We start from the raw sequence: 22,028 nt of genomic DNA on the forward strand, positions 1-22,028 counted from the left end.
GCGGTTGCTTGCAATTGTTCTATAAGAAAGATATGGATGGATAAATCAATTGCAGGGACTGATGTGAATTAGTAAACACATGAGAATAAAAACTTTGAGGACTAGGATATTCTTTTTCCAGCTTAGGTTTCCACTTTTTTAATATCACACTGCTCGTGTGGTAAAGTACGCCCACTTCTGCAGACCTTTTATGGGTTGCTTATGATGAATAATTTTTCTTTTTACATTCTCTAAACTACTGTGGTCTTCAAGAAGCAAGTGAGAATTTCTGATTTGCTAAATGTTTGGCAGAAGCAGGAGAAAGTTATCAACTTCTCATAGGGAAGGCCAGGTGCCAAATACAGTAAAAATGCTTTGGCTGTTTAGGTATTTGCCGGGCTATCAACGGTGTAGAAGCTGAATGTCCCTTTGAACACAAATGGAGTATGTGTTGAACATTTCTTTTTTTCACTCTATAAGCAATGCAAGAATTACTTTTTTTTATCTTTTCTGCAGGCTTAATTTTCTTGCTGATTGCTACAGGGAAGTCAGTTTAAAGAGGCTAGTATTGAATTTTCTTTTGAAGGCAATAGTTATACTTGCCACTTCTAGAGCTTTCTGTTTAAACCTGAGCTACTGCCAAGAAAACTGTCCTCTGCTCCTGTGAGTGTACTTTTGATGGTTTTCTTTTGATTGTTCCTGTGGAATGCGTTATCTTGTGCTTTGGGTCCCTCTGCTAGCATATGTTTCTAGACCATTTGGAAGAGGACAATAAAAATCCTTGGAGTTGAAAGCCATTTTGAAATTGCTGTGGTATGAGTGGAATTGGGTGCTGCGAAGGTGGGTCAGCAGTGGAGTACAGCAATTTGTTGGAGTGGCACAAGGAGGCTGATTGGTATGGCCAAACCACAGCACTTCAGTACAGAGATGGTCTTCCTGCAGCTAGATAAAAGAAAATGTTCTGGAGTAGCTTCTGCTGTTTGGAGTGCCCAGTTAGATATCACTGTGCCAATAGCCTAAATTGTAGCTTTGAGCAGTTTTAAGTGTTTTGGATAGGCTGGCATAGTAAATACCAGCAGTAGAAAGGATGCAGTGTCAAAGATCCCAGCAGCATCCTCAGCCTTGCTCAGCTCTGGGGTTGCTGCCCAAAGCTTGCTCATGCTTCTAGCCTGACCTGCCTGTCACTGAGGGTGTTTCAGCCAGAGCAGGAGCAGAGCACCTGGTGCTTTATCTGTGCCCTAGTGAGGTAACTGTCACAGGTTCCAGGGCTTTGTTTGGATAACGGGTGACTGAGCTACTGTACCACCTGTCTGGAGTTACTGCAAGTCAGCTCTGGGGTTTCTCAGTGTGGCAAAACTTGCAAGTTTTCATTTGCTTCTTCCCAGTTTGAAGGATTTTGTGCATTAACTGTATTTATTCAAGGGAGAAATTAAGGTACATGGAGTCTCATGATGACTCTGGCATAGTGAGGAGCAGGAAGAATTAGTCTTTTTCTTAATTCTTCAATAAAGCCCAAAGGATTTGGAAAGCTGATGGTGTCACCTAAGGGAGTATCTTGCTAGTTTGCTAAAAATTGGATAGATTCTATAATTTCTGGCAAAAGTATAAGATGAAGTAGCAGATATACTGCTGAAATTTTATAGTGTACCTTGAAATGACAACTGTTCCTGGAAATGAAACAGTTTTTGCTGGTCAGTCAAGGTGTAGTGTAAAAACTGCAGGGGTTTTTGATAATGGCTGAAATGTAGGCAGAGAAAGCTACATTGGAAATGCATTTTTATAATAAATAAAAAACACAGTGAAAACCTTGAATAGTTTATGAGCAAACTGGACTGAAACTGCTTACAATTAGACATGGATATGCTGTCTTTTTGTTTTCTTGTATGAATGGGTCGTCCTAGTATTTTTCATGATGCCAAAAAACCATATGTAATATGCTAACCTTCACAGTGTAAGTTAGGGACTGACAGTAGCAGGAAGCATGAGACAGTAATTGGCATTACTGCAGATATTACTATTTTCCATAGTACAGTGGTTGAACTATAAAATACTTTTCCTAGACTTCTGAATGTGACTTCACCAAATGAAGGTGAAAGAGGAACAGTCATTTAGAAGACAAATCCAAAAAGTTTTGTCTGTTTTAGGGCTGTAGCAAGAGGACATCTGAAGTTTCTATGTGGCTGCTTATTTAAAGTTGTGAAGGAGGATCTAGGACATGGATAGTGGAGGGAGTTTTATTTTCCTATTCTCTTAGGTAACTTTTAAAACTTCTGTAAAAAGAAGTAGCAATGCATTAATAATTAGCATCTTTAAAGTTTCTTAGTTATTTCCTTCAAACCTACAGAATATACAAATAATGTTCTAGATTTGGCAGCAAAACTTCAAGAATCTTTCTCCCTTGCAAAACTGTTTATTGCCACTGAGATATTCCATTTATTTGGTGTCTCACATACAGCTCTCCATTTGAACTGGTGTTGGTGTTACCCTCAGTGGGCTGATTCATGCAGCTCCAGTCTCAGGGGAGTGCCGCTGGGCAGTGTTTCCTTCTGTGTGTGGTGTGCGTGCTACTCATCATCCTCCTCTTCAGCCCTTCCTGTGGTTGCATATGACTGTACTTCTTTTGCTGTTTTCTGTGCCTAACACATGGAAAGGGCTCATCAGGTTATGTAGTCTGTTTTGTAGGGAAAATTCCTGTTCTGATGAAACTTGACAGTTTGTAATATGCATTCCTTTAGCTGTGCCACTAAGTTGCATTTTATTTCCTTTGAGGATTAGGATCAGGAAGTTGTTTCCGGGTGTCACCACCTGGCTGCAAGTCCTCCCAGAAGTTCAAGTTGGATAGTTTGGTACAGGATGTTCCTCTGAGTTGGATGTGTGCCTTCCTACCTTGAAGCTACCCATTACTCATGCCTGTTGGCTTGCAGTGGTCTGGCCATACTGATTAGTGTCTTTATAATTTACTGTGGGTGCTTTTACAGAAGGTTAATTTGAACTGCAGCTTGCATACCATTGTAAATGTTGTTTTTTTTCCTGTCAAAGTAATACCTGCTTGAGAGTTTTGTGTTAATTATGACAACATCTTGTTCTTTGTAGTTTTTTTGTATTGAATTAATTTATTTGTGGTTAAAGTTTTGTATGTGGAGGCCCTTGTTTCTAGGCGGGATGAATTTCTTCTTGCATCCTTCACACTTGCTTTCAATCTAAAGGATTTTTTTTGGCTACATTTCAGGAAATTGTTGCGACTTTATGAAGAATGAGATGATGAAAATTGTCTTAAGCTCTTAAGGAAGCATTTAAAGTGTTTGTGCTTTCTCTGAAAGGGTTTGAGATATTTTTAAGTGTGCATTTTCTACATGTTACCCTTTAAAAGAACCAGTGCATCCAGTTCAAAACTCTGCTTAACTCATATATTTCCGAGAAGGGCATGCAAGAATATGGGTTTTCATAAAATAAGCTTGTCTTCTAGGTTTTTTAAAATTGATTTATTTTCTTTTTGATATCATTACTGTCCTTGTTATTCTTGTTTTTTAAGATCAGACTCCTCTGCTTCTTTCTGCATATGTGCTGTAACTTCATGCTACAGATGCTCTCATTTGGCAACTTCTTTCATAAAGTTCCTTTTTCATGCTATGCACTAATACGTTTTTGGTTGTTTTGCTGAGAAGATGGTAGTACCAGCTGTTTCCTATTCTATTCCCCTACCAAAAAATATACGTCTAATAGATTCTAGCGAATAAACCCATGGTAAAGGAAACTTTCTGAAGCATTTTTCTTTTTTTTTCTTTTCCTTTTAGTTCCCGGCATGGATGGTGGTGGCTTAGCTGATGCTAGTCTAACGGATTCGTACTTTAGCACCAGCTTCATTGGTGTTAATGGATTTGGAAGTCCTGCTGAAACAAAGTATCCCATGATGCAGGTAATAGCAGTGATTTGTTTCATTAGTCCGGCTGGTGTTACACCAAAAAGGGAAAACTGCTCAAGAGGCAGGACAAATGGAGCCTTTTGGAATGTGTCATCCTGTATGATCTCCAGAGTATATACTCACTTTAATCTTGGAAATGGAAATGAAACAGTATCATTGCTTTAAAATTAATCTGTTTTTGTTAGCACTTACCTGAGCTTGTTGTGCTGAGCTTTGCTGCATACATTAACTCTGTGTTAGGTTTCTTTACTGAATGTGAATTTCTAGGTTTTTTTTTAGGTGCATAGCTTTTGATAAATATATAAAAATCACATTTTGAAACTTTTCAAATATCAAAATTTGCTGAAGCAAAATAAGAACTGTTGAACCTGAAATTACTAGGCAAAAATTTCAGAATTTGTAAGCTCAGACTCTGGTGGTAGTATGTTGAATTCATATTTAAATCTTCTGAAACATTTCCCTGTATTTATAGTGTTCTGTAGAGGTTGGCATAGGAACTCCTATGAGATGGAATTTATTGTGTAGGTAGTATTATGCAAAATTTGCAACAGATGTCTGTCGTATTTAAAACCTAAATGAGTATCTACTGAATTAACACATGAAGTACTATAATAACTCCCTCAAAGTGTTATGCATTTTAAAAGCAGCACAGTCTGTCCCTGAAAAGAAGATGCTCTGTCCTGTACTAAACAAAGCAACTTCTGGTAAATGAGAGAGCGCACAAGTCAAACAATTCACACTGAGTCCTGACAACACCTCTCTTCTTTTATATCGAGGAAACTCTCCTTATGAGGTTACTTTGATCTCAATTGTGGCTGTATTATGGATTGAAAAATAACTCAGCAAAAGGTGGGAATTAATTAGGTGTGTTCCTTTTTTTCTTTTCTTTTGTTTGTTTGGTTTTTTTTTTCCTGCATGTTTTCAAGAAGGCTGGATTTTCTTATTCGACAGAATTGTAGAAGTATGGAAATGTTTTACTGACAGTTATGCATGATATAAAAAGAAAAATTTTAACCTCTGATCCCAAAGTGTACTACTGAAGCTGGCAGTTACAAATTTTTGTATCACTAAGGTCCTATAATTTTAACACAAGGTCATTATGTTCTGTATCCTTAAATGGTATTCTGCAGAAACACTGGTGTCTTTCTAAACACCAATTTTTAATTATAACTGTTTCTTCTAGAAAGACAGTCAATAAGGCATGTATCTAACATGAATGCTCATAGGATTCTTAAATACTTTACTAATGCCTGAGATTACAGTCAAGGCATTGTTGTTTCTTTTTGAGAAGAAATCAGTGTGCCTCTTGCCCATTGGAAGATAAGGAAAATTACTTCTGAAGAAGGGTTTTATTCGTGTTGAGAATGTGCTAACAGGCATCAAACTACAGTTTGAAAAGCATTCCTATATTGATTTTTTTCCTTTGAATCCTGTATTTTAAGTTCTTGCTTGCATAGGTAAAGCTGGTAATGCTGTCTGTTTTGACTGTATGTCAGCTTCTAGGTTAAGTCTATACTGACAAAGGTTAGCCACTTGGAATGAGATTTTCTGTGTAATTCAACCCTTTGGAGAACAAGGCAAGGGAGAAATTTTAGTGGGTTTGACTTTAAATAATACTAGTTCTTTATGGTTTGAAACAGAGACTTTAAATCTGATAGATTGGTTATTGTGTCAAGGATATATCTCTTGCTTGCTTTCTCTGAAAATTTGTACAGATTTTGTCACTCGATTAAACCTTTGTAGAACTGGTTTATATAAACCCACTGGAGACTTCCTAGATGTTAGATAATTTCCCAAGGATGTAATCTGCACTGACATGTTCCAGCTTGAGTATGTTTTTGCAGTTGCAGCTCTGGCATAATCTAGGCCTTGCCTGAACTCTGAGAAGGAAAGCTGATCAGGTTCATTTCCCTCTTTGCTTCCACTTCAGATTGAAGCAGCATGGAAGTGGATCTATATTTAATGAAAGAGAGCTGTATCTGTGTTAATTGGAGCAGAGGGGTTGGTAAGGGAAAAGAGATTTATGCTGTAGGCTTAGAGAAGCTGAGCTGAAGATAAGTAAACAAGAAACCAGGAAGGATTGAGCAAAGGGACTGAAGCAGAGAAGAGACCTTGGTGGGACACTCACAGAATGGGGACTGGAATGGTACAAATGCAATACACAGAAACTGAAAACAAGTTTTCATAAGGTAAAGGCAGGACAAAGTAGGGTGGAGAGAACAAATCCATGTTCCTATTTCTCTCCAGGTTCTTGAATCAACCTAAAGATACTAAAAATGCAGTGTTCTGCCATCAATGAAACATCAAATGTCTTCTGTAAAGTATCTGATTAACTCTCAGTTTTGCTTTTGCAGATGGAAATACCAGTTCCATCTGAGTTGCGTTGTCATCTCTGGTGAACGTGTGTAGTTCACAATATGAGGCAAGCTCTTCAGCTTGTTTTTTAAAGCTGGGAAATTGCAAATGCATGCAAATAAACACACTGATAGAAAAACACTAGTAAGATGCAGCAAGATGTTAGGAAATGGTAAGTTTAGGTTGCGAGTGCAGCCTTGAGGTTATATATAGAGTTGTATTTCTCATAATGTTGTGTAGTTTTTTTTCAGTGGGAAAACTATTAGTGGGACTTACTCAGAACACAAGATGTGTGGCACATCCATGTGTATTGAGCATCTGTTCGATATTTGATTAAATGCTCATCGTTTCTGTGCTTTATTCCTGCATGCTGTTCGCATCCTTGCGAAGACTTAGTTGGCAGTGCACTCTCGGGTGCCGCTGCAATTATTCCATCAAACTTTGTGGAATGCTTTCCTTATGAAACAATAAAGTAGTCTACATTTTATAGATGCATGGGATGGAAAAGGATGGCAATTAAACAAACAATGCCCTAGCAGTGCTGGCAAACAAGAGACCTGAGTTTTTGAAACTAATCTTTACAGTTGGAAGGTGAGGAATGGAATTAATAACCACCAGTAAAATACTTGGTTCATGTTGCTTCACTGGCCTCACTCTAGCAAAGATAGTAACAAAGTCAGTCCCTTCTGGGTATTGCTCATTTCTGTTACCATGAAAGTCTTTCTGCTGTCCTTGTTTTATTCACTAGATACCTCTCAACATAATCATCAGGTATTCAATTGATGAGTTGTCGGGACTATTCCTATCTAATCTCCAGAATGTGTTTGTCATGTGCAGCACATAAAACAGAGGTTTGTTGAAAAGAGTGTGTGATTGTATATGTTGGGGTTATCATAATGCATATATAACGGAACCGAACTGCATCAAGCAGAGCTATATCCAAAGTTTGCAATTACCACATTTGTGTGCAGTGCCTGATCGCTAAGACTCAGTGTTCAGTAAGCAGCGAAAGGGAGGGAAGTGGCTAACATCATGATGAATTGGGAGTGGATGTACTGCTTTGACCATAAATAATGTAGATGAATAGTTGTCAACATTTCTGTAGAATGGCTATTTCTGACTTTCAGATTTTATTTATATCTGTGGAAGAGTATTTTATGAGATCTTAAACATATCTTTGGGCTTAGATTAGTGGTTAAGATGCAATTAATGGCAATACTCACTTTGCAGTGGGGAAAACAGAGTAAAAATACTCAGCACAGTTAAGAAGAGGCAGGATTTTTGAAGTGGCCATGGTTCTAATTCTTCCTTTTTCTTCCTTTCTGAAAGCTATCTCTTTGCCTCATCTTCCACTCCTCCTACTTCAAAGGTCTTTGCTGTTAGCCAGCCTTTCCTTGGCCCCCATTGTCGTCTTCTGTTGTTACTAACCTGGTTTCCTATTGATTAATAGTCTTCTGTCCTCACTGGTTTGTGTTTTTCCGTAATACTGTTTTGTTTCATGTGTCTCTTCTTCCTTGAATCTACATATGCTTTCATATACTATATTAACAGTATTGTCTTCCATCTTATCAAAGCACTTTTTTTCTGTTTTCCCCTTCTCTAGGTAACGCTAATGGACTGCAGAGCAGACCTGCACAACACATGGCCCACAGGCTGCATGCTGTCCTCAAAGCTGTTCTTTTTCTTTTTGGCATAGCAGCAGCTGCCCAGAGACAGTCAGAGGTGTGGTTCAAAAAGCAGCTCACTGCTTTTGGCTTTCCCAGCAGTGAGGAGGCAGGAGCTGGCTGGCTGGGATGCCTGTAATGCTTGGCTGTTTGCTCAGTTGCCGCTTGGTTGGCTGGTGTCACTGTTCCTCTGGCATTAGTGCTGCCCTTTGACTAACTTGTGGCTTGACCAAAGACGCAGGTGGTGCAGAAAGAAGCTTTAATAATGTTGGCCTGTTAAAAGGGTATTATAGCAGGATGAGGCACAGAAGTATCTTGATGTTAAGAACTTTAAACGTTTCACTAGAATTGAGCAACTTGGTTGTAAGAGCATAAAACAGTAGAAGGTGCCTTCATCCATGTTGCTTCACAGAAATCTGGTTTTCTTTATTTTGATGGGATGAGATTTATGACTATGTGGATTCCATCAGACTGCAGGTTACATAGCAAGGAAGAATGTAAAGTTCTCAGTAAATCACCCTAATCAAAATAATAAGGGGGTGACAGTCTTCAGCATTGAAATTGGCAAGGCCAAGCAATGGAGAAGAATTGGTTTTGCTTGCTTTCACCATGCAAATGTTGGTGTACTAAGCATTCTTGAATAGCCTGAGAAGTAGCAACCATGCTCACTTCAAAGCCTTGCAGCTGAATAAACATGAAGACCTTTGTTGCCATTGCTGCATCTGCCAACAGTCAAGGAATAAAACTCTCCTCATAGCACAGAAGCTTGTAAATGTCTTCAGTTTTTAACTGTTGAGAACTGAGTGCTACTACAGATGTGCTATTTTAAATATAAAATTATGCGGTTGTTTTCATAATGCTTTCTGAGGAAATCCAGTTGCTTTAGTTTCAGCATTTGAGTGGATTGTGCTATAGATGTCGCCACACATGTTAACTGTCAAGGACAGGTTTTGGATTGTTTAAAAAGAAAAGCAAAAGATACCACCCTTTTTAGGTCAGAGAATCTGACAACTAAACAATGTCACAGCCAAACAAATCAATCTTTTGCAGAATGACTTTTTGTGCTCCAATCAACATTATTCTAAAAACTATAAAGAAGTATTCTGAAATATAGTTCCAGTAAAACAGTAGTAAGGTGAAGAGTCTAGATTATGACATACTGCAAAATACTCGAGATGGTATGCTTAGCACCATGGAATGGCCATGAGGAAAATCCTTACTTTCTCAGGGTTAGGACATGGAATATGGAGACAAAAAGAATAAATATCATCTCTTATGTATTTTGGAGATAAGAAGTGGTGGAGAAAAAAGGAAAAACACTCACTTCAAGATAAGTCTTATAAGCTACGTAAAATTAGATGTAATTGTCTGCATCAAAGTTTTATTCATGTTTTATCTTGATGAGAATTTTGTAATATAGCCTTTAGTGGAGGGAGATGAAAATAAAGCAAACTTGCCTTAAGTGCAGCTGTAATTCTGGGGTTTGTTACTGAATATTGAAGGGTGGAGGCAAGGTGGTGTGTACCTTTAGAAGGTGGGAGTGTTTGTTGTAACACTTGACATGGATATACTGAAGAGAGCCCAATGAAGGGTCACAAAGATGGTGCAGGTACTGGAGCATCCCTCCTGTGAAGAAAAGCTAAAACACCCAACATTTTAATTCCTTTGAAGGGAGAGGGGCAGGATGTATGCCAGCCATCCTAGTTGAATTTTGAGTAGTATTTAAAGAACCTCAGTAAATCATAGCAATAGGCCGGCAGAGAAGAGAAGTTTGTGAAACTGAGTGTGTCACTTGGTTATGACAAAATTGTCTTTCTACATTAACTTCCATGTGATAAAAGCCCTGATGTACTAAAACAGTCTGAAGCTCTCATATGTGTGTTCTTACCTTCCCTGTCAGGCTTAATATTAAATTTTCTTTCCCTGTGAATGGTTGCTTTTGCCTTTCTGGAGCTTTCATCCCTTAGGCTTGAGGTGCTTACAGTCTTCTTGAAATTCAGTTTGTATGAAAAATAGCTCAACATCATTAGAAGAGGTTGAGAAGTGTTATTTAAAATCAAAACTGCCTTCTGGAAAACACAAATGACAAACAGCACTTGTATGTTCTTTTAATTTTTTTTTTTATTTCAAAATCTTTTTGGTAAAAATGAGACACAGGAGTAACCTTCATTAAGACTAAATGCATTTGGGTGTGGTAGAAATCTTAATATTAAAACAGTTTAAAAAGCCTTTACTGATTACATGCAGGTATTCTATGAATAATGTTAAGGTAAGAAGCTTATGCATGTGTAATAAAAGTGAGCAAAGCAAAAAATTCATGAATGTGGTAGAGGTTTCTAACTATTCAAGGTACAGATTAGAAGCAGTTGTTAAGGCGAGAGCTGCCAAGCTTTGGTTTTTCAGAATCCTGGTGTGTGTAAGATATGTTTGCACCTTGAATGGGAACTTGATGTTTTAAAAGCACACTTGATGTTCACAGATTTGGGTTGCACTGTGCTTTCAGAATCCAGAGCAATGTGCTCTGTTGCGTTCTGCTGTGTGTGCACTGTGTTCTCAGTGATCGTGTCAGCGCTGGTTTTCATCGTCTCAGGTTCCTATTCACATTGAAAGTCTGTTGGTTGAATATTTAACTCCTTTACCTAGGATAGAGAATATTGATGGAATAAAAATACTTGGTTCCAATTTTAGCCTGTGTGCTTAACCAGCTTTGATACCAACACAGCTCTCAATATCATATTTATTCCTATTTCAACAGATTGTTACCTTTTGCATTAAAATTATTAAATCTGGTATTATAAATAGACATTAATACTATTTTTATCTACACCTGGGCAAATTTTGTGCATATCTGAAAGTTTGCCTGAGGAAATTTCTTCTTAAACCCCTTTGCTTTATGAGGGTCTATGTGGATGTATCAAATGCCAAAAAAAGATGCATAACAGGGATGCTTTTTAAGTATTTGTGGAAAACGATTCAACTTCTTTCCATTGCTTAGGAAGGGAATATGGCATATGATTACTTGAGCTACCATAATCCAGAAATGATTTTGATGTATTTTTTTTCTTATTTTGATGATTTTGAGCAGTAGGATGAGCTTCCTTAAATTTGGGCAAAGATTGTCAATTTAGTGTGGGTCTCTCAAAGTGGTACCTTGTTTTGTAAAAATAAGTCAACTTTGTTTCACTAGATGCATGCCTTTTGTGTATAGAATTAAGTATTTATCACTTAAGCAGTTAGTGATATTTATATTGTCAGTTCAGTATATTTAGGAGCATGAGACAGGTGACATCAAAATAAGGGAACAAGCATGTAGCAGACAGCTTGCTTGAAGTCTTGAAAAAGCTGAAGGTTTATATGCTATTTACATGTGTATGCATTCCACATAAGAGCTACTTTACACTGTCTATTCTTTTAGATACAAATTTTAAAGCTGCAGCTTCTGGTGAAGTTCGTGGTGCTCTGAAAACTGCAAGTGTTGGGAGACTTGAATTGCAGTAGATTTACAGATCTACCAAGTTGGATAGTGCTACAGCTTCTATTGGTTGTCCTCTGTTCTTACCAAAATTGTTCCAGAATACTGATCTTTGTGGTCAACAATTAGATGAAATGGCATTGGAACATAACATAGTAAGCTTCCTGCTCTTTGCCACCAACATTGAGACTAGCTACGGAAAAAAATAACCATAAAGAGCGACTCCAGTGACCAGTTTTGAGTCATTCTGTGTCTAGACTACTAGATGAAACATGCCTGGAAACTTTCCTTGCTGCTTAGGGCCAGCTGGCACAAAATGGCCTGTTTGTGCTGGTGTGTGCTCACCCACTGAAGCAGAGTCTGCATGCAAACTGTCTATTTGAAGGGTTCTCAAACCTTTTCACTGCTGAATAGTGCCTGGAAATTGGCTGGGAGACTCCGGGTTGATGTGTGCCAAAAGCATGCCAGGGAGTATTTTAACAAATTAGTGGTTGTCTCTCAGTGATGAAGAACGCTTCCTGACCTTGCCTTCCTTTACTTCTCACACTGTTTCTTCCTGTTGGGAGGCTGGTGAAATAAAATAATAAGCAGGAGTAAAAAGAGACACTTTAAAACTTCTCTATCAAAGAAGCAGTAGCTCTTAGAGCAGCACTGCTTCTCTTTACTCCAGTTTATTGCTCGCTGATATCCCTAGAGGAATGTAGAAAAAGCAAGGAGAGCCTAGCAGGAATGTTAAAAGGGTTTCAGATGTCCTGCTGACTTGGAAGAATTGGATGTTTTGCTGAAAGGTCTCAAAAGGTTCTTTTGTTTTTAAAAAGAATCTATCAAATACTTAATTTAAGTATTTTTCATGGGAGAAGTTTCACGTTGTGATGATAGTTTATTAAAGGGAGGAGTTGTTTCAGGAGTGCAGTGTAAAAGACTGTTTTAAGGAGATAAGTAATTGGGTTATCTAATGTTTTCACAACATGCAGGAAGAGAACCATAGGCTTGGTAGACACTTCTCATTTAGAAGAAATTAATGAAGATAGTGTTTAATTTTAATATACAGTAATTTTTGGTTTGCATTTCTGTTGTGCAAAATGCTTTATTTTACTAAACATTTTTGTTAATTATAAGTCTGTTTGCTCAGCGTATTTACTAAATGGGGAATGAGCACAAGTTTCATAGTCTGTCCTTAAAACTTCTTAAAGGTTGTCCCCAATGCCCTCACTTAATCTGTTACAGCTTTATTTTACATGTACACTTTCATCTTGTATTTTTGCAGAGGATGACAAATAGCAGCAGCTCCCCTAGCCTTCTCAATGACAGTGCCAAGCAGTATGCAGGCCATGGTAAGTATGTTTAAAGTAATACATATAAAAGTATGTTTGAAAATTTGAGATTCACTTTCACAAAACTGAGGCTTAAGGAAGTGTTAACTTGTTCTCTGATTTTATTTGAGATACAGCAGAACTTTATTTTTTTAACAGTGTATAATGGAAAGCTTAAGTGTTACTGAACTCATAAATTTTTAAGCTTCTCTTTGCTGTGGGGGGAAAAAACTAAAAAAAGTCATTAGCAGTCTTGTCACTTCAAGTGAAATGTTAGTTTGAATATCCACTGTAAAGCACTGATAGCTTAAGCATTTATGTTGCTTCACCATAGTATCCCTTTTTATTATGCTTCTTGGAGAAGTTATTGTGTGAGATTAGTGTACAGGTGTTTTCCCTTAAATTTAGAGTGTGTGGATTTTGTGAAATGTTACATAACTGATGATTTTTAATACCTATAAATGTCACATAACTGATGATTTTTAATAGCTATTTTGTCTTGCAAGCAGTACTTTGCCTCTTATTTTTGCCTTGCTTTAGGAACGTGTTTTATATACATGGTTTTCAGCTGAAGAAAATGTCTTGATAGTGGAGGCCTACATACTCGCTAAATTATTGTGGAGGGTGTATTGAGCTTTGTAATGGGCTCTTGAGAATCACTGCAGATTATTTCAGCTGTAGCTGTTAAATTAAGTTCTTTAAAGAAGAGGGTATTGCTTCCTTATGGCAAGGATATACATTTAAAGTAAATTTCTGCTTTGAAAATTGCTATGTAAATTATGCTCTAGAACTACATTTGCATATCTGACCTTGCAGCTAGTCTACTTACTAGGATTATAATTTTTTAAGCATGGTAGTAACTACTGTAAAATGAACTTGCTTGAAAGTCGAAATTTGTGGGTGTTTCTTTGTTTTTTCTTCCTAGTTTATTTCCAGTAGGCTTTGAGTCTGCTACTTTTGTCCCACTGAACAATTAGCTATTCAAGGCAATGGAGGTCTCCAGTTTTAAATGCAGTCAGAGTTTGACTGTGACAGGCCAAATAGTAATGGTGATGCATGTCAAGGAGAGAAACCAGACCAACTTTTGGAAACCACTTTAAATATTGTTGTGTCTCAGATTTCCCCCTCTCTCTCCCCCTTGCTCTGCCAAGCCATGCTTCTCTTGTAGAATTGCCCTTTTAGGGAATATTTATTGTTGATCAAATTTAAGATAAATTGTCTTCTAAGAATTTAATGTTGAAGAAAGTGTTTCATCAAAACACCGATGTTTACAGCTGGCAGTCATTGCTAATTTGACAGTTTTAGCCATGCAGTTTTCAGTTGCATCTGTGAATGTTACACAGTTTTTGAAACTTCAACTCTGGAAATGATGAATAGGAACAAAGAAAAGCAATAAAAAGTTATTAATGAAATGCGGACTTTTGCTTGGTTCTGATTTAAATTGGATGTGCAAAACAGTGACAAGACAAGCAAAATCCACATCATTAAGACCTGTTACACAGAAGATTGCTAATTTCAGGTAGCTGGAGATCACATAGGATCCTTTATTCTGGAAAAGGCTTTTTAAGATCAAGTCCAACTGTTACCCCAGCACTGCCAAGTGCACTACTAAAGCTTGTCCCTCAGTACTACATTTACATGATACCCCTAGGGATGGTAACTCATGCACTTGCCAATGCTTGTCAGCCCTTTCAGAGGATCTTCTGGTGAATTAGAAACATTCTAATGTATCATCTACAGGATTAAAAATAACATGCAAATATAAGAAGCACTTAAAACAGGTTTTCTGATCAGATGAAGGCTGCGAAATGTTAGGTGGACTTTAAATAGTGTCAACAGCAATTAAACTTACTGAATTCTGTTAATGAGCACCATTTCAATTAAGCAGTTGCACAGAATCTAATAAATGCTGTGGGTTTTAGCAGTGTGACTGCTAAACTTAGCTTTGTCAAAAGGATTTTTTCCATACAGATGTAAGTTAAAAAATACAGAGTTTCTTCTAGTAGTGTATATATATAACATATTGATCTTACATTGATTTTATAGATCCACTAACTTCACCAAATTCATCCTTGTTTAATGACTTTGCTGCCCTCAGCGTGTCTCAAAGGAGGAAGGTAGGCAACAACTAAATCTTAAGTAGCGTATTTATATATGAGTTGACAGGGAAGAAGATATGGAATAACTTGAAATGCTACATGAAATAAGCATTTCTTCTGATGTTACTAGATTTATTTCAATATGTTGCTGCTGATATAAATAAGATCTTACTGCTTCATTTTTGCTACATCAGACTCCTGCTGCTATTAAGAAATACTCCAGGCACTTGTAAACTGAAGTTTATAGAATATGAAATGTAGTATGCAGTCCATTGAATTTGAAAACAAATTATTCTACTAAGGGACATGTGACCTGCAAGCCTTTATGGCAGCAAGTTCAGAATACATTAAGAATCATTCTCCCATTTATTTGTACATTATGTGATAACAATTATAACAGTTTGAAATGCATTTAGTTTAAAAGACACTGTTATCTTTGGGAAGCGAGGGTTTGGGGTTTTTTTCCATCCCTCTAATTTGTATTGAGAAATCTTTCTTTTGCTGAGGGCTAGACAACGTCTTTAAGTACCTTTGACCTGCAGCTGAGCAGGTTGTGGTATTTTCCGGTTACACTCTCAGTGGCTGGAATAGGAGACAAAAGTTTGATTGCACAAGAGTTCCTTCTCATTTTTGTGATCTGTCACTTACCAAACAGACATTATCTTGTTCCAACCAGTTATTAAGTTTTACTTTCACTGATATTAGCCACATTATCCTGAGCTTTCCTGTAGTAAATAATGAAAGCAGGCTACATCAGCATGTTCTGTATTATTCCTGCAGGTGAAGATTGAGCTTAAAGATAATTGCTAGAGTTGGTCCATCACACTGTTTTTTAAATATAAGTGCTGTTGTAGAACATTAATTTTCTAGTATTATGATGTATCCAAAGTACATGGAATATCTGCATTGCTCTTTTCCTTAATGCCAGTACAGTGCACTGAAAGTTGGATGTAAAGAACTATAAATGTGTTGCTTATCCATTTACAAAGGCTGGTAAAAATGAAAAATAATTGTACATTCCTCCTTAACATAGGCTTTGAGAGCCAATATATACACGTATGTATGTATGTACGTGTGTGTAAACTTGTGCTTATGTGTATGAACCACATGCACCAAAGAAAATAAGCTATGAAACAGAAGTATTGCAGGAATGACCACTGTCTCTAAAAATTACTTCAAAAGTTAAGCAGTATAACGTTTAATTATTGTAAAGCACAAATATCTCAAAGCTCAAATACTAATTCAGAGTGCTTTCTGACTTGGTCCATTTTTTCCTCAAGAAAAAGAAGCAAATTAAGGCACTGGCTGCTAAAATAGTATTAAGAGTAAGTTTTATCTGTGAAATTGATTAACTTGGATTTTTTTTCTAGTTAGCACTTCTGCTATAACTTGCATTAGTTGAAAGAATTTTGTAGTTTTCTTTGCATATTAATAATTTATTTTTTATTATGATTGCTATTTTGTAATGTATGCTTTTATTAAAGGTTGTTAAATTCTAGTAATGGGGGAGTTTTCGTAAAATATTGCTTGAGCTGTGTAAATCTAGGCATCCAGGCTCCCTCTATAGTCAGCAGAGAGAGATGAGTAGCTTAAAGAAACATTTAGCTCACACCAAGAAAAATACTTTGGAAATGACCAGATGTTGGTGATTGCTTTAAGTGAACAAAAATTGATGGCTAAAGTTATGAGAAATTAATTACTGTTTTGTGACTGACTGACTTTTGCTGCCAGTCAATACACTGCAAATAGCCATGGATGTAGCTTTAAAATATTTTTAGTATTTTTTTATTACAATATCCAAATTGTAGTAAGTGATTTCCTTAAAAGCACTAAATGCTTGAGAGCCAGGTGTTTAAAAACCTGCGTGATTCCCCTCTGTGCCATTAACTGGGGTTTGTTTAGAGCTTGAACAATGGGATTTATCAAGCCAGTGCTCAGTGCTTGCTGTATGAAGGGAGCCTTGGTGACTAGTTCAAATGCAGGTGTTTACAACATCTACTGTTTGGAAAAAAATTCTCCATTATCTTACTAAGAGCCCAACTCTAAGGTTTTGTTTGTTCTGAACTAGCTGGCAAAACCAGCATTTCCTTCGTTTATCACTGACTTGGAGGACAGATATAATACAGTCTTGGTAAGTGAATAAAGAACAGTTGCTTTCTTTTAGAAATATCACAATTCTAATTTGTAATATTTTGACATATTAAGTTATTTGGAATTTTATAAAAATAGCATGATTGTGTCACGTAAAACTGAATAGTTTCTGTAAAAGCATGTTCTATGTAGTTGTGTTAAGCAAGTTCATTGATTGTCTCTTGATATTGCTGATCATGTTATGCTGGCAGCCCTTTAACAATGGGCAAGCCATATGGAGAATATTTGATATCAATAAAATACTAAGGATAAGTTGATGATTGTAATTCTGAATACCTTTGCTTTTTAATTAGACGGCATTTTTGAAACTAGTTAGTATGACTGAGCTATTTATTTTGCTTTTGATTATTTGATATTTAGAGATGTTCTGCTTTCTGTTTAAAAAGTAAACATAGTCCTTGAATTTTTATGAACATTCTTGAGGTAATTATCTCTGTTTAGAAATTATTAAACTGCATTTCAATTTTAGATTTCAGGAAAGCTAAGATTACTATTTAAAGACATTTTTATAGGATACTTAAAATGAAATCAAAGGAGCTAAGTATTTCTGTAGATGGAGCCTTGGTGGAGGTTCTGTCAACTGTAAAACCTTCTGGATTTACTGTCCGGTTGTTGTAACTCCACATGCAGTAAGACAAGCAACCTTAAAGTGAATTTCCTATAAGAGATTTTTAGGTAAGTATTAATCTACAATGCACAAATAGGATTTGTGAAGCATGGAACAAAAGCTAGAGTTAGTAATAGACTAACACACTTTCCCAAGAATAATGTCATGCTTATTTAATTTTTTCTTCAAGTACATGTTATGCTTGTTAAAAGTAGGATGGCATTCTGAACTTGAACTTCTTGGGTGTTTTTCCTAAATTGACTTTAGCCATTATCTAGAAAAGTGCTCCTCTCTAAACCTGAAATGATCTGTCTGGAAAAATTCTTGCTTTCCTTTTGGTGGTTCTGGTAAACAGTTCATAAAAGCTTGTGTGACATAAGTGATCAGAATCTGCTGCCAGGGACATGACAACTTAATGCACCAAGAAGAAAATATATTATGAAACTTCTGTTTAAATTTGTTCTGAGACTGTTGCCACCAATCCAGGCTAAAAGGTTCCTGTACTTGTCACTGGTCAGCCTTACAAGGTAGTGAAAAGCATTTATTTTTACATTTTACTTTGTTTTTTCATACCTTCAATCCTCATGAAAACTGAACTCTTACAAAAAGTTTCTAACACTGACTTATTTCCATTTCATTTTTTTAATTGTTCAGTCACACCTAGAGGAGGTCCATTAAGGTGAGAGTAACTTCAGTTCCCAGGCTGCAAGGGGTGAACTAATTGCTGTACTGAACAACTTCAAATACAATTTTAATGCTGCTGTTTATGTGTTTTGAAGGCTTTTTTTTTCTAGAATGCCTTCCATTATTTTAGGTGAATAAAGGCAAGGTCAAAAACTCTAGATTAGAAAGGAAAGTATAGGAGAGATTATCTGAACTGAAGTTCACCCCAAACAGGGTGCAGCTGTTCAGTGCCTACTGCAGAGACTTACAGCAAGTGAGACTGGACAGCAGACTTAATTAATTTACTTTGATCGGCAGTAATAAATGTGCATAGAAAATTATTTGAAACAAAAGATTACCTGTAAGCCTAGTCTGCATAAATGCAAGCTTTTTAATGAGGATGAGAAAAGCTTGACCTCTCAAGTTAAAAGAAACCAATAATTTCAAATCCTGTGGATATTAAATTCTTAAGACTTAAATGGTTACTATTTTGTTTTTGAGTGTCCTGCCTTTCATCTAGTTTTGTTACCTCTTGGGAAGCTGTATTTCTCTCCAGCTTCCTGTTTCCAGCTCTATCTTGACACCTCCGATACCTGATCGTTATCTAGTTCAGTGGTGTTCATTAAAAAGCCCTGTGTGCCATATTTGGTCTTGCTGAATGTACTTTTAATGAAAATGTGTCGAGACAGTTTTCACCTTTCAGAGCCTCCTGCATACAATCTGAGAAGCACAAATCATGTTCTGATAAGTTGAGGGGTAATGATCAAGCATCATGTCACTGTACTGTGAGAGACAGAATTATGGCTGCACAAACTGTATAATGTACCTGGGCTAAATTTATATTTCAAACCTGAATTTTTCCTTCTGGGATTTATGCACCCATACTGCAATAGTAAAACATTAGTGGATAAGTCATGCTAAAAAAAGTTGTTGCAGCAGTGCAGAAAGACTATGCTTTTTGGGAAAACTACTGTTTGTAGGTAGTACTGTGGTCTAAAATGTGTTACAAGGATATAATATAATCTAATTTACTTTACATTTTTCCTTGGAATAGATAGTTATTGGAATTGTTCCTTGGTTGTTTGCTCTTGCTATTTTAGTTATTACTACTTAGATAAATGTATTTTTCACTTCAAACTGTGACATGAGAGAATATATTATTTGCTTTTTTTGTGCATTAGTGATCATTGTGATACATAAATCAAATTATAAAAGCATTTCCCTTTAGAAATATGTAATGCTTTTACATTTTGTTGCCTCATCCTTTTCTGTATTTGAAGTCAAATAACTTCAAATGCAACTGATATGTGAGATGCTTTTGCTTATGTTTACAAGCTTTGTTTGATTCTTTCTATGCCAAGGCGTATGTAGTCTTCAAGAATGATCTGCAGTAAAATAATTAAAAACTTTTTAAACTTGTGCACACATTAGTTGAAGACGCTGTACAAATATTTAAAGCAGCTAGAAAATATACCACTTTGGGGAAATCATATGCTTATTAAAGACCAGAGTAAAAACTGCATCAGTTTTTAACCCTCTTACCTATATATTTGGTAACTGTGCATTGTTTTCCCACTTTTTTGCTAAGTAATACAAAAATTTGTCCTAGAAATGTAAAAGAAACGTTTAAACCTGACAAAAACCTGTGTTTTGCTCATAGTGTTCATTTAGCAATGGAATTTTTGAAAGTACATCATGGGGTGGTGGTTGTCTGACAAGTCTGCACTGCAGTTAGAACTATCTGCTTTAATGGTAGTAGAAAAAAGTTTGGTTTTCCACCAGTTTACATCAATTCAACAAGTGATATGAATTTCTTAGTAAAGAACTTTGTTGGTATAACTACATCCATGCCAGGATTTAAAGTTGTGGTGGTAGTTCATATCTCATCCCAATCTAGTTAGACTGCAGAATTTGTGAGAAGATTTGATATGTCAGTTTTCCTGCTTCTGAACTCTTCAAGATTTTCATGTCTTCAGCATATATACTCACGAAATAAACCTTTTTAGTACGTTCACCTGAAAAGTTTCCCTTAGCTATGGTTTAAAATGCATGATAGAGTGCCTGATCTATTGCATGTCTTACTCTAAAATTTGCTTAAACCAAGAATTTTTTTTTTTTTTTTTTTGCAGTGGTTGGATGTGTTGCTCTGGAATAAGACATATTTCAATGCCAAATGGCACACTTAAGTTTTCTTTGGGTAGAAGAATCCTTCTTGTTTCTCTCTGTATGATACTTTTGAGCTAGTGGAATTCTGTCCCCAGCCAAACCCAAGTTTTCATAAGCAATCTGGATGGAAGGGTGGCTAGTCTGTTAAATGCATCTAATCTCCATATATAGTATTGGAAACTTCAAAATTATAAACATATAAGCATTATAAATGTTAGCATAGTCTTCTTTCTTTCATAAGGGAAAAAACCCTCCACCCAACAACAAATACCTGCCAACCACACAATTATTTTTAAGCTGTTGACCAAGCTCCTATTCAATTTTTATGTGGATATCAAAAATTAAAAAATTGGTTCCAACCTTCAGAAGCTGAAATACAAAAAACATGTGGTCTGCATGTCTACCCGTGGGAGGTTGTAGAAAAGGAAAAGTAGTAGTAAGTACCAAGGTAGTTTGATTCGCAATTAACCCAATCCGTGTGAAGGGGTTTTGCAGCTTTATTAACTACAAAACTTAACTCTTAAGTTAAACTTAAAAGACAGCTTTTCTTTTTCATATTTCCATCTTACAAATCTGTTAGGATATTCTTGTTGACCATAACTAATGTTCAGATGTAACACTTCACTGTGTATTACTGAACACAGTTACAGAGTTGTATTCATAATTAAGGTGCTTCTTGGTCGATTGTGCCTGTATAGGGGCTCAGTAACATATTGAAGTTCATCTCCATGGCTGGGTGTTTCAAGTACTGTCTTACTCCAGCTAATCAGCTATGATCGTTGGGTGAAAGTAGCAGTAATGACACCAAGAACTTCTATTTTGGTTTTAGTTTTAAAGGCATAATAAAACAGAAATTGGTTCTTTTTCAGTAAACTGAGTATTTAACCTCTTTTTCCAATGGTCTCTCTGCTATTAATTTTTTAAAAAATGAAGTCTTCCAAAAGTCAGCATTTTAAATTTGAAATTTAAAATTGTGTATCTCACTTTAATTTTGGTTTCAGTAGTACAAGGCAAGTGTGAGGTCGTATAGCTGATCTTTTCTGTCTGATGATGTAATATTTTTTTGTTGTTTGTATGTGCAGATACAGTCAACTCAATGTGCAACAGTTGAGCCCTAGCTAATGCTTCTGTGATACCTTTTAGCTATAGTAATTTAAGGTAATGCTGCTTCATTTAGCCTGCGATGGAGAAGGCTTAAGATCGCTGCTGTTTGGTTTGGTAGTAGAAGCATATAGACAGCATTACCATAGCTCAGACTCTTCACAGACTTTGAAAGACTAGAGCCTGCTCATGTTTTTGTATGCCAGATTTCACTGGGTATGTTTTGGTACTAACAAGGTCTTGTAAATCTGAAATTCAAAACCTGCTAGAGCTAAACACATTTTAAGGAACAGAAATGTAATTTGGGACCTTAATGATCCCGAAAAAAATTGAGTTGCAGATCTTCAGTAGAAGAAAACTTTTCAATTGTATAGTTTGTCAGCTTATCTAGACTTAAATACTACATGAAAGTTATTAGATGGGGAAGTCTTTACAGTTTGAATGTTTGTAAATATTTTCTTGTTTCAATGTATTCCTCTAGGATAGCCATGGAACATCTTACACTAGAGGTCAGTTTAATCCTGAATTTAAAAAAG

The 22,028-nt window shown here is 36.3% G+C and overlaps 1 protein-coding gene across 5 annotated transcripts in view; it reads left to right on the forward strand.

The window, feature by feature from the left end:
- PAN3 (poly(A) specific ribonuclease subunit PAN3) overlaps positions 1-22,028 on the forward strand; it is a 97,436-nt gene that overhangs the window by 9,497 nt on the left and 65,911 nt on the right. For 4 of the 5 annotated variants that reach the window (XM_039565785.1, XM_039565769.1, XM_039565776.1 and 1 more), the window contains exons 2-5: positions 3,774-3,895; positions 12,660-12,726; positions 14,752-14,822; positions 16,873-16,935. In XM_039565785.1, coding sequence (XP_039421719.1) covers positions 3,774-3,895; positions 12,660-12,726; positions 14,752-14,822; positions 16,873-16,935 — 323 coding nt within the window. The remainder of the gene's footprint in view (positions 1-3,773; positions 3,896-12,659; positions 12,727-14,751; positions 14,823-16,872; positions 16,936-22,028) is intronic. The other variant, XM_039565798.1, reaches the window with a different exon arrangement.

Source organism: Corvus cornix, chromosome 1, assembly GCF_000738735.6.
Source record: "Corvus cornix cornix isolate S_Up_H32 chromosome 1, ASM73873v5, whole genome shotgun sequence".
Taxonomy (NCBI): Eukaryota; Metazoa; Chordata; class Aves; order Passeriformes; family Corvidae; genus Corvus; species Corvus cornix.